The following is an 11,698-nucleotide window of genomic DNA, read 5'->3' as shown; positions in this document are numbered from 1 at the left end:
GGGAGCCGCCGGCACCCCCCAGCGGCAGGAGCCCGCCGGCGCCGCTGCCTCTATTGCCGCCGCTTAGCAGCCGCCACCGCCGGGCCGCCGGGAAAGGCTTCCGGCCGACCGGCCGGGTCACAGAGCGGCAGCACATCCGGGGCAGCAACCATGGCGACGGCTTTCAAGTAAGCGACGGGCCTCATGGGCTTTGTACCCCCGTTTGCGCGGCGCTGGCGCGTCCCGCCCGCTCCCCGTCGCCTGGGGCGGGCGGGCGGGCGGACGCCGCTCCGCTCGCTCCTTAGGGCTGGGGCGCCGCGGAGACCGCTGGGGCCTTTACCGCGTTACCGCCGCGGCTCCGCTCCGCCCCGGCAGCGCGCCTCTGGGCGGGAGAGGGCTCCAGCTGCTTCTCTTTAAGTCCCGTTTTCCTGTGCGGTGGTTTTTCTCCCCTCTGGCCGTGTGAGAGCCGGCAGCCGCCTGTCCCAGCGCGCGGTTGGCTGAGGTAGCGCCGCCGTACGGGTGGGCGCGGGGAGCTCCCCGTGGGGCTTCCTGCAGCGCGCCCCGGCGCAGCGCCGCTGGGCATGGGCAGCCCGCTGTGCTTCGGGGGGGTCCCGGCAAGGGGCAGGTGTGAGGCCCGGGCACGTCCAGCGGGGAGCTGCTGGCGTGCCGGGAGGGCTGGAGCCCCGAAGTTTGCCCGGAGGGGCTGAGCGGGCTGGATTTGTGCTGTCTTAAAGAGGCACGGCTGAGTGCAGAGATCTGCAGGGGCTTGAGCTACCTCATGGGGCGGGTGTGAGGAAGGCAGAAACGGACCGTGGGTATAGGTGCAGCAAGATTCTGATCAGATACAGGGGGAGGAGGTCACAGAGAAGGGTGATCGGGCAGGGAGGCGGTGGTATCTCTGTCCTAGGAGATAGTGCAGTTGGACAAGGTCCTGAGTGATGTATCTGCTCAGTGTGGGCCTGGTTTGAGCGAGGGGTTGGACCCAGCAGCCTCCAGAGGCGCTGCCAGCCTGAACGTTGCCGTGGTTCCTGAGGCTTTACAGGTGAAGGAAGGCAGCTTTCTCTAGTGAAGGGAAGAGGCGTGAGCAGAACTAGGTGTGTGAAGTATTACAAGAAGCTTAGAAGAGTAGGGAGTTTCTGCTCTGTGTAGAATTGTAGGATCGTTTGGGTTGGGACCTTCAAAGATCACCTAGTTCAGGCTAGTTGCCAGGGGCAGGGACGTCTTTTGCTTGATCGAGTTGCCCAAGGCACCATCCATCCTGATCTTGAATGCTTTTAACTGATGGGGCATCCACAGCTTCTCTGGGAAACCTCTTCCAATGTCCCTGCTTCTACCAGATTTACAGCTTGGACATGTGAAACAAGGTTTAGCCTGTGCGTTAACATGAATTAAAAGAGAACAGGCCCTGTGTTTGGTTTAATAAAGAGTAGTACAGGATGAATGTGTGTGAACCGATGGGATGTTGGAAAACAGACGTAGCAACGTATGGTGAACCAACAGGAGTTAACTCATGCCTTGCCATCATGAGTTGTGATAAGCCTGTATGTTAGTTTGTGTCTTGAAAACTTGCTTTTTCTAGTTCGCTTTTTTTTTTTTCCCCAGAAGTGGTTATTTTAACAAAACTGAGAAGGCTTTTATGAATGTTTTTTACCTTAATGTTCTGTGCCTTAAATACTACAAGGTACAAATGTTGTTAGTAGCATATAATTAGTAATAAGTGTTAATTATTTATCAACTGAAGCATATTTCTTAATTTTACTTTTTCTTAAAGATTCTAAGAAAAACTGGAACATTTCGAGACTGTAAAGTTGGATTAATTCATTTTGTTCACTTGAGTGCAAACCTTGAACTAACAAATATTTCAGACACTTCAGTGAAACTACCCTGCCTGCATTGCTTCAAAGGCAGTCTGCAGGCTTGTCTCAATAAAATCACAGACTCACAGAACCGTAGGGGTTGGAAGGGACCCCCAGAGCCCATCGGGTCCAACCCCTCTGCCAAAGCATCTCCCTAGGACAGGTCACACAGGTCGGCGTCCAGACGGGGCTGGAATATCTCCAGAGAACGAGACTCCACACCCCCCTGGGCAGCCTGTTACACTCCTTTTGAGTTAAAACTAATGGTGACGGTTACTGAGGTGAAAGCTAATAGTGTGTTAGATGCACGTGCAGGCAGGTTCCTTGCAAGGAAGAAGCATTTTGGAAGTCAATGTAGAAACAACATCTATTTTTTAGCTTTGCTAGCTGTCTCGATTCTCACATTGTTGTCACAAGTTCATGCTTGCTTATCTTTTTTGCTGTCACTTACTTGGGAGTTTGCATGTGAACTTGTCTTTCTATACATGTTTTAGAATGGTGGAACCCTTGGAATATTACAGAAGATTTTTGGTGAGTAAAACATGATGTATGCCTATAACTTGCTTGTAATATATTATTCTTTTTCCTTGCTTGGTACCGCTTTTCTAATTTGTATAGAAACCTGAAGCTATGAGGGAAATACCTAAAGCTCCCTGAGCAGGGGAAAAGATGGTCACACACTTCAGAACATGTTTTTCCATCTGTCTGTGGCGGTGGCTGCAGCAGGTTGTGTCCCTGTTCAGCTCGATGGGTAAAAGCTTCTCTGGGCCTCAGAAGGAATGTGAGTTAAATTTGACAGGGGGAAGGATGCAGGTTTGTGTCATGGTGTCAGACCAGGCCTTCAGCTGCTACTAAAAATAAATAGTGGAGAATATCACTGCTAACTGTTCTTACCGTAACTGTGAAGGGAAACCACTGACTTCTTGGTATATTGAATTAGTCTGTCTGTTACTAAGGTACTATTGACTTAGAGATGGATCCAGTACTTTTGCAGTCAGTTTTGGTTCTTGTAATTGAGCCAAAAGCCTTTGCTTTTGAGACACCTGAAATCGTGATGTATAATAATTCCCATCTACCGTGATGGTGAATTGGTGCAGTTTCTAGCTAAGGTTCAGGCATTGTACAGCTTCTGACTGACAGTGTTTCAATGCTGGTTTTTTTAGGGGGGTGTTTTGTGGGTTTTTTTCCTTTATTTCACTCTAATTTTAAGATTTCTCCTAGGTGGGGGTGGGGGGGGGAGGCATTGCCTACAAACTCTGAGCAATGCAGACAGGTAGAAACTCATTTTAAGGGATCAGTGAGTATTCATTCTTAGGCCATATTCAGCACCTAGCATGTAGTACTTACCCTTGAGACAATCTATTGTTATATTTATTTTCTAAATCAATTATAATAAATTAAAAAAAACGTGGGCCAAATCACAAACTACACGTCAGTTGATGAAAAGCTGGTCAGGGTGTGATCAAGTTTTTGCTAACATTTTTATAACTGCATATTTCTGCTACAAAGAAAACTATTCTACATAACCTCATATTGGTGTGTCATTTAATATGTTTTCTAATTTGAACTTTGTAATTTTCATTTAGAAAGAGAACTGTCGACCTGATGGAAGGGAGTTAGGTGAATTCCGGGCAACCACTGTCAACATAGGCAAGTGCTTATTGGGAATAATAATAGTGGGGGGAGGGGGGAATGTTACTAATTACTAATAGTTAGTGACCTGCTAATTAGTTTTTTTGGTGATTCCATTTTGAAATGATGAAGGATTTTTCTTTATAGTTTCAGCAAGCAGTGAAGAGAATGCATGGTACAGTCATGTATTTAAATGCTGTTACTCAGCTCTGCTCCTGGGCTGATGTGTGCAGCATGATTTAGGTGGTGATGGAAGCTTGCTCTTTCTAAGATCAGCAGCTTGTATTGCAGATACAGAAGGCAGTGTCTAGGCACAGACTGATCAACACAAGACTGATGCCCTGGCACCTTGAAAAGGGTCAGTGACTCCTGGCTGCTTCTTTGTTCTGAGCTTGATGAGCAGCTGTCTCAGGCAGAGGCAAGATACCTCATATGCAGTGAGCAGCAGCACCTGACTTGCTTTTCTTTTTCTTAAACTTTGTAATATCTAAAAGTAAAACACACGTTAGCATACTGTCATGGAATGGTCACTGATTATTGCTCAGACTGGATGCTGCAGGTCTCTTCCATTGTGCAACACTGCCTTCCATTAGGTCTTCTGTAAGTCAGACAGAAGGTGGACTGGCAGTAACCATCTATGATGTCTGATTTTAAAAAGTACACTGGGGACCAATATTGGGTCCAGACCTGCTCAACTTTGTCATTAATGATCTGGATGGTGGGGCAAGGTACCCTCAGCAAGTTTGCAGATGACACCAAACTACTAGGAGGAGTGGCTGATAGGCCAGGGATTGTGCTGCCATACAGAGGTGCCTCAGCAAGCTGCAGACATGGGCTGACAGGAACCTGGTGACATTCATCAAGGAGAAGCACAAAGCCCTGCATTGGGGAGGAACAACACCAGACACCAGTGTATGATCTGGGCCACCCAGCTGGAAAGCAGCTTGACAGAAAAAGACCAGGGATTGCTGGTGGACACCATGCTGAACGTGAGCCAGCAACGTGCCCTTGTTGCAAAGAAGGTCAATGCTACCTTGTCCTGCATTAGGCAAAGTACTGCCAGCAGGTTGAGGGACATGATCCTTCTCCACACCTGGAGTGCAGTGTCCAGTTCTGGGCTTCTCAGTACAGGAGAGTCATGGAGATATCGGAAAGATTCCAAAAAAAGGCTGTGAAGATGATGAAGGAACTAAAGCATCTCTCCAGTGAGGAAGGTCTGATATAGCTGTGACACAGCCTGGAGAAGTGAAGCTCAAGGAGGATCTTACCAATGTGTATAAATACCTCAGGGCAAGGTGCAAAGAAGACAGAACCAGGCTCTTTTCAGTGGTGCCCAGTAACAGGCCCAGAGGCAGCAGGGACAAACAGCTACACGGGAAGCTCCAGGAAACACTTCTTTACTGGGAGGCTGACCGAGCACTGGCACAGGTTGCCCAGAGACGTAGAGTCTCCATCCTCGGAGGTAGTTAAAAGCCATCTGGATATGGTCCTGGGAAACCATCTGTAGATGAACCTGCTTGATCAGGGGGATTGGACCAGATGACTTACCTCCAGTGGTCCTTTCCAGCCTCCACCATTTTGTGTGATTCTGTGTGATTGTTCCTACCCTGGATTCATTGAGACTTTGCTTAGCCCGAGTTTAGTATAAAAATGATGGAAAGTAATCCCTTTGAATGGAAAAAATAGATTTTATTGAACAGCACTTTCTCTTTCAGGTTCAATTACAACCGCAGATGGTTCTGCCCTGGTGAAGTTAGGAAATACTACAGTGATTTGTGGAGTTAAAGCGGTATGGCTGGGCTTTAATTGAGCTGTTATCTGAACTTTGCATTTGTGTTTGGAATGAATCTTCTGCAGACTTAGAATGATATGCCAGTCAGACACAAGTGGAGTCTTTCACCTGAGTTACCTTCAGATGTGAAAGTTAAAATGTAATTTACTCTTCTAACCCTACCTGTGTAATTTGTTTTGTGTGTTGTGCATGGAGAAAAATAGATAAAAAGTGTAAGTCTGTCATTTCTATATAAAAGCAAAACAATTGAAGAGTTAGTGGCTGTTGATCAGTTCATGCATTGGTAATTAGTTGGCTTGATAAGCCTCAACTTTACTGCTGGCCTGCCATGAACTGAGACAAGTCACTTCACAGCCCTGTATTGAGTTTTCCCATAGGAAAAATACAGATGGGGGCTGATTAAAAATGGGTTTTGTAGATCTCACTGTAATGATAACTGGGAAGGGGGTATACAGAAGAGCTGGAAAATCTGTTGGTACAAAATTCAGCTCTTCATTTCTGTCTTTTTTTTTTGTGTTGTTGTTCTTCTCCAGGAACTTGCTGCACCCACAGTAGATTCTGCTAACAAGGGATATATTGGTAAGCTTTTCAGTATGGATCCTGGTCTGATCTTGTATTGCTTGACCTAAAAGGCTGTAATAATGGGCAGATTGTGTTGTGAAGACTTCTTAAAAGGAATTTGGATAAAAAACTATTCATTTCCTTAAAATCAGTATCCAAATTGACATTTAGGAAGTGGTACTTCAGAAAATTCAGAATTCCTCCTGCTCTGCTTATGATTTTTCCATGCAAAGCTACAGTCTTATTGCTAATTCCAGGTCAGGCTGAAAACAAACCTGGAGGAGAGGGAAGTATGTATAATAAGAGGGGGAAGGTAGTTTGTCTGTAAAAGAGGATGGCATACAAGGGTGTGCAAAGGCACATGAACTTTGGTCTTGAAGTCCCAGTAGGCCAAAAATGTAACTCTTAAGGCCAGTGAAATAAACCCTGTTTATGTTCTGTAGAAGTCCCAGGGGTACATTCTCACTCCTCTGTGGAGTTTCTTTTGAAATAAAATAATTCCACCGAAATTCCATAATTCTTTTGAAATAAAATAAAATAATGGAACAAAGTGCTTAGATTAAATCCTCTTTTATCTATAAGGCATCTCCACTGTACATTGTTTTCAGTGAACTTGATTATGTCTAGGTTTTTCTTCACAAATGTGTTTGCTTCACATCTAAAGCATCAGGTTTTAGTCATTGAGGAGAGGCAGACGGCATGCCAGGGAAGTCAGGCGGTGGAATGGAAATGCTGTTGTTTCTTATCTGCTTAAGAATGCTTAACACCTAAAGAAGAGTTTGTGTGGGGTCATGATATTCATAGCAGGATTACAAACAGAAAATGGTAGGTAGGAGTAGGTGCTTCTCCATGGAGTATACAGTTTACACGTGTGGAGTACTACAGGTTTGGGAATAGCAACTCACGCGTAACTTTATTTTTGAGGGGAGCAGTAGGAAGGCTTGACTGAAGAATTCTTGTTCTTTTGAAATACACAAAGTGCTCTTAAGAACATGTATTGTCTCATTTCTGGTTTTGTATCCCAGTGCCTGCTTCCTTTAGTTCATGACTAATGATTCTTGTTACCCAGTTCCCAATGTAGAACTGCCATCCCTCTGTTCAACGAGGTTTCGCTCTGGACCACCCGGTGAAGAGGCTCAAGCAGCAAGCCAGTTCATTGCAGATGTGATTGAAAAGTAAGAGTCCTGTGAGTGCATTTAAAACACAGAGAACTCTCTAAGACCATTTTCTGTTTCCTGGTTCACCCTTTCGTTTTATTTTAGTTCACAGATGATCGCGAAAGAAGATCTGTGTATCGCAAACGGCAAGGTGAGTAATCTCAAAATGAAGATGGACATGCTGACAAGATGACAGTGTTGAGATGTTAAATTTGGGGTTATAGTTTGTTTTGTTGTTGCCTTTTAGTCTTCATAACTTAGTTTCCCTCTGAAGTGTTAAAATTGCGTGGTAGAAATAAGTATTTTTGTTCATGTGCTCAGCATTTTCTTAAGATATTGCACCATTTACTCAGCTGCTGTGATGTCTCACATGTGCAAACCTTTCTTGATAGCTTGCTTGGGTGTTATACTGTGATATCATATGTCTGGACTATGATGGAAACATCTTGGATGCCAGTACCTTTGCTTTGTTGGCAGCATTGAAAAATGGTAAGTGTTCCCTGGAGCAAGAGACACTGATTAGCCTTGCTTGGAGAAATACATTAGTTTTGAGTTCTTATGAATAGGTAACTAGTTCACAGTTCCTTATGGCTGTTCTTTCCCTGTCATTTGAATGCCAAGTTACTGAAACGCAAATGTAAAGTGGAAACGATGGCACTGGATGCCACAGACGGGTGACACTTGGGGAATTGGACCTTTTTGTAGAGGTTTTATTCCTCTCTTGTAAGACTTACCAGCTGTTCTTCCATGTGTTCCTCCGTGTCAGAAATCTGAGGCTTTCAGCAGTGGCCATAAACAACTTCAGTATCTAGATCAGGGTCTTTTGTGTAAGCAGAATAAGAGAATAAGTGGTTGGGGGCTTTGCTTACTTATCACAACAGAATAGTCCTACCTTAATGCATTAAAGTTTGAAAAAAACTGTTTTCATGCATGCAGTGTATGGAGTGACTATTGACTACTATGTGGGTTATTAATGCAAGTGTCAGAGGGTGTAAAGAGCAGCTTATGGCCAGGCCTCCCTTTCTTTTTGCCTTTGAATTCCCATAGCTACTTTGCTCTTGATTTCCCTGTCTCCAACACAGTGTGGGTTGTCAGAGCAAGAGTTGCCTACATATCCTACAGATATGTGGAATTTGTGAGATGAGACTAATTTTTGTTTTTCATATGCCCAGTAAACTTTTTTTTGGGAAAATGCTTTTTAAGTACTACTCTAGATGTATTGTAATTGGAATTGCATTTTGGAAGCAGAGAATGCTTCTGTGTAAGGAAGAATTTCATTTTTCTTGAGGAGAAAAATGAAATACTTCCTTGATTGGGTAGTTCTAAGCTAAGTAATTCAAATTCAAGATCCTTTTTTTGTATGGAACACCAGTAATGTAACCAAAACTCCTGTCTTCAGTGGTAAGTGAACAGCTTAACTATTGCAGTAGTCTTGGATGTGTGAGGGCGGTGAGCCCCTTGCACAGGGTGCCCAGAGACGCTGTGGCTGCCCCCTCCCTGGCAGTGTCCAAGGCCAGGTTGGATGGGGCTTTAGGCAACCTGGGCTAGTGCAAGGTGTCCCTGTCCATGGGAGGGGGTTGGGACTAGATGATCTCTAAGGTCCCTTCCAACCCAAACTAGTCTGTGATTCTATGATTCTATGACATCTCTAGGCCAACTGAACCCAGCAATGCTTATATCATTGTCATTTTTTCATCTCTTCAGTACAATTGCCATCAGTTATTATCAATGAGGAAACTGGCTTATCAGAAGTCAATTTAAAGCAGAAGAATCCTTTGATTATCAGAAAGTATCCGGTTGCCACATCATTTGCTGTATTTGATGAGTAAGTTCCTAACGGTTCTGTGCTTTGGAAAACAACAAAGAAATGGTGAAAAAACAGAGAATGTTTCTGTGATGTTTCTTCACTTCTGCTAGTGAAGAGCATGCAGTCTTGGGCAGTGCTGTTTCACTTGTTCTTAAATCCGAGACCTCTGTTGTTGAACTGACCTGTAGTTCCACGACATGAAATGATTCTGCAGAACAAAACAAAGTCTGTCCAGCCTCTTCCTGTGACTTCAGGCAGCTCTGGTGCCAACCTGAAGATACGCTTAAAAGTATGGGAAGAGGTGGTGGTCTGTGTTTTTGCAGCGTCTTTGAGATGAGAGAATGTCACCAGAGCAATTAATTTTTTAGAAGCCTGGTAATGGCTGTTATAAAAGGTGGTTGTTTGTTAATGGGGTGTACTGAGGATTTACTCAGCAGAGGAATTAAGAAGTAACAGCCCAGTTAGAACAAGAGAACCTCTGGACAGCTGAAAACATAATTACCCAAGATGAAGTATGATCAGCACTCTGAAGTCATGTAGGTAAAGCATCTGATTATGAGAGTTCAGAATACTGGCACCTGGTAACCTGACTCCTCCCCTGCAATGATTTACCAGCTTTTCACTAGTCCAAGTGAAGTGCACGTTCTGCTGCTGGTCATAAGGAATGCAGTTATTTATGGTGGGGTCCATTTGAAAGGGGAAAGCGACAAAGAGGATGATGCACACTGTGCTATGAATGTGAGGTAAGATCTGTGTGTATTCAGAGACATCAGGGCTTGACAGCCCCTTCATCTGTAGTCCCAGAAATGACTCACAGGCCACCCTTTCATTCAGACAGGAGCCAGGAGCACTGAACTCAAGCGTTGACTAGGTGATTACCAAAATGAATGAAAGCAGAAAGTTAACAGTACTTTAGAGTGCTTCTGCTAATTGCTCTAGTACCAGTTCTTGTGGGTGTGAAGTTGCATGTAGGCTTCAGAGAGTCTGGACAGCACACTGGGTGGGCAGTTGCCAGGAGGACTCACCATCAGACAGAAACAGGTGCCTTTGGAAAGGGAGGCTGTCACTGGCAGCCTGTTGGGCTTGTTCCCTTTGCTGAAACCCACCCTTAAATCCAATAACTCACTTCACTACGGAGGGGGTGGGTGGGTGTGCCTGTGTCCTGCTGTTTGTTGGTTTGTGCGGTTCTGGTTTAGTCATTTCTCTACAGCTGTTGACACCACCCTTGATGTGCTCTGGCTTCCAGAGACACTTCTGTGTAAAAGCCCTCCTTGAGTAAAGAAAACATCTGGGTTGCTGGTAGTTTTGCTCTTAAATGGCCATCTGAAGCTGTTCATCAAGGTTTAAATTACCCAGATGACCTTTAATTATGCCCAGCATGTGAGTTCTGTCAGCCTTCCGTCTGGTTTGTGTGATTTTTCCTTTTTTTTCCTCTTTCCTTTAGTTTGCTCTGTTTTTATTAGACAGTTTGATTCCAAACATTCTCGATCTCTTTCAGTGATCTGCAACAGGTGATGTACAACAGCTTGTTTTGGCTGCCTTAAGGAACCCAGTTAAATCCATTTTTTTAACTATTCCCAGTTTTTTTTTTACTCCCACCAGTCTGAGTGGGGTTAGAGTTCTCTGACAAGGATCTGGGAATACTCTGCTTAAGGTCTAGCAGAGACTAAAACCAAGGCTGTTTTCTTTGGGTATCTGTGAAGGAAGTGTGTATTGCAGAAGGCAGTTTAGTGGCATTTTTGTGCAGTACGTGGAACAGAGGCATAAAGCTGGTGTTTTAATGGACATACACCCTTGGATAAGTGTTATCTCCAACTTGGGTTTCTATTTATTTTTAAAAATCGGTACATTTTAGTGAGAAAAGAGTTAAGCCTGAGCACTAAATCAACTTACAAGTATTTTGAAAACTACAGTAAAAATAAATGTTATGTGTACTTTGTGGTAATGTTAATGGAACAATATATACTAACATGTCTGCATGTGTTTGGGGTTTTTTTACAAGCACATTACTCATTGTTGACCCAACTGCTGAAGAAGAAGACCTGGCAACTGGAACAGTAACTGTTGTAACCGATGATGAAGGCAGACTCTGCTCTGTCCATAAACCAGGTACTTCCACATGCATTATGCAGGAACCTGTGGTGGTGATAAGCTTCTCCTGACCTAGATGTACCTGGTTTTCTATGTAAGGTGTGGGTGCTTTATGGTACTGTCTGCTTGAGCCCTTACTGCAGGACTGACTTTTGAAACTCCTTGTGACAAAGGTGGCATGAGTGATGGTGTAGGGCCCCTCCAGCTGAAATTGTCTTAAATTCAAGCACAGCTTGCTCAAGCCTCCTGTTGAACCTCCAGTTTATTCCCAGTTCCAGCTCCTGAGGCTGTATGTTTGCTGAGTGAAAGTTGTTGGTCTCAAGAGCTATGTGTTACTTAATAATTTCCTTTGGAAACACAGCTATGGATACTTAAGTGCAAGTATAAAATCAAATTGTTCCCTTTGATTTTTAGGTGGAAGTCCTCTCACGGGAGCCAAGCTTCAGGACTGCATCACCAGAGCAATTACAAGACACAAAGAAATAAAAAAGCTGATAGACAAAGTAATAAAAAGTGTAAACCCCGAGTAAACAAAAGCAGAGATCTTTTCGAAAGTGGATTTGTAAAAATTGTATTTGTTACAGTGTTCACAAACCTTTTATACTAAATAAACAAATACCAATACTACATTTACAAAGTCTTTTTCTTCTAAAACGTTTGTCAGCCTTATACTATGTACAATGCTGCCGAGTGGTAAAAAATACAAGATAAAACATTCTGTTACAAAATTTGAGTTAAGGAAGCCAGACCCTAGCTGCTTTGTAGATGAAATCTCTTTAAGTTCTGTAGTACTGGCTTCCAAAACCAGTTCATTTATTTCAGT

General features: G+C 44.0%; 1 protein-coding gene across 1 annotated transcript; it reads left to right on the top strand.

Moving 5' to 3' along the window:
* The first annotated feature begins 148 nt into the window (after nt 1-148).
* Nucleotides 149-11,432, top strand: EXOSC8 (exosome component 8). Its single transcript, XM_084274772.1, has 11 exons — nt 149-167; nt 2,330-2,366; nt 3,422-3,485; nt 5,183-5,256; nt 5,793-5,838; nt 6,890-6,995; nt 7,083-7,128; nt 7,370-7,466; nt 8,682-8,802; nt 10,787-10,893; nt 11,290-11,432. Exons 1-11 carry the CDS (start codon nt 151-153, stop codon nt 11,403-11,405), a joined length of 831 nt encoding a protein of 276 aa, XP_084130898.1. The 5' UTR covers nt 149-150; the 3' UTR covers nt 11,406-11,432.
* Nucleotides 11,433-11,698: the final 266 nt, after the last annotated feature.

Source organism: Gallinula chloropus, assembly GCF_964237585.1.
Source record: "Gallinula chloropus genome assembly, chromosome: 1".
In the NCBI taxonomy this organism is placed as follows: Eukaryota; Metazoa; Chordata; class Aves; order Gruiformes; family Rallidae; genus Gallinula; species Gallinula chloropus.
This window is presented reverse-complemented; position numbering and strand designations above follow the sequence as displayed.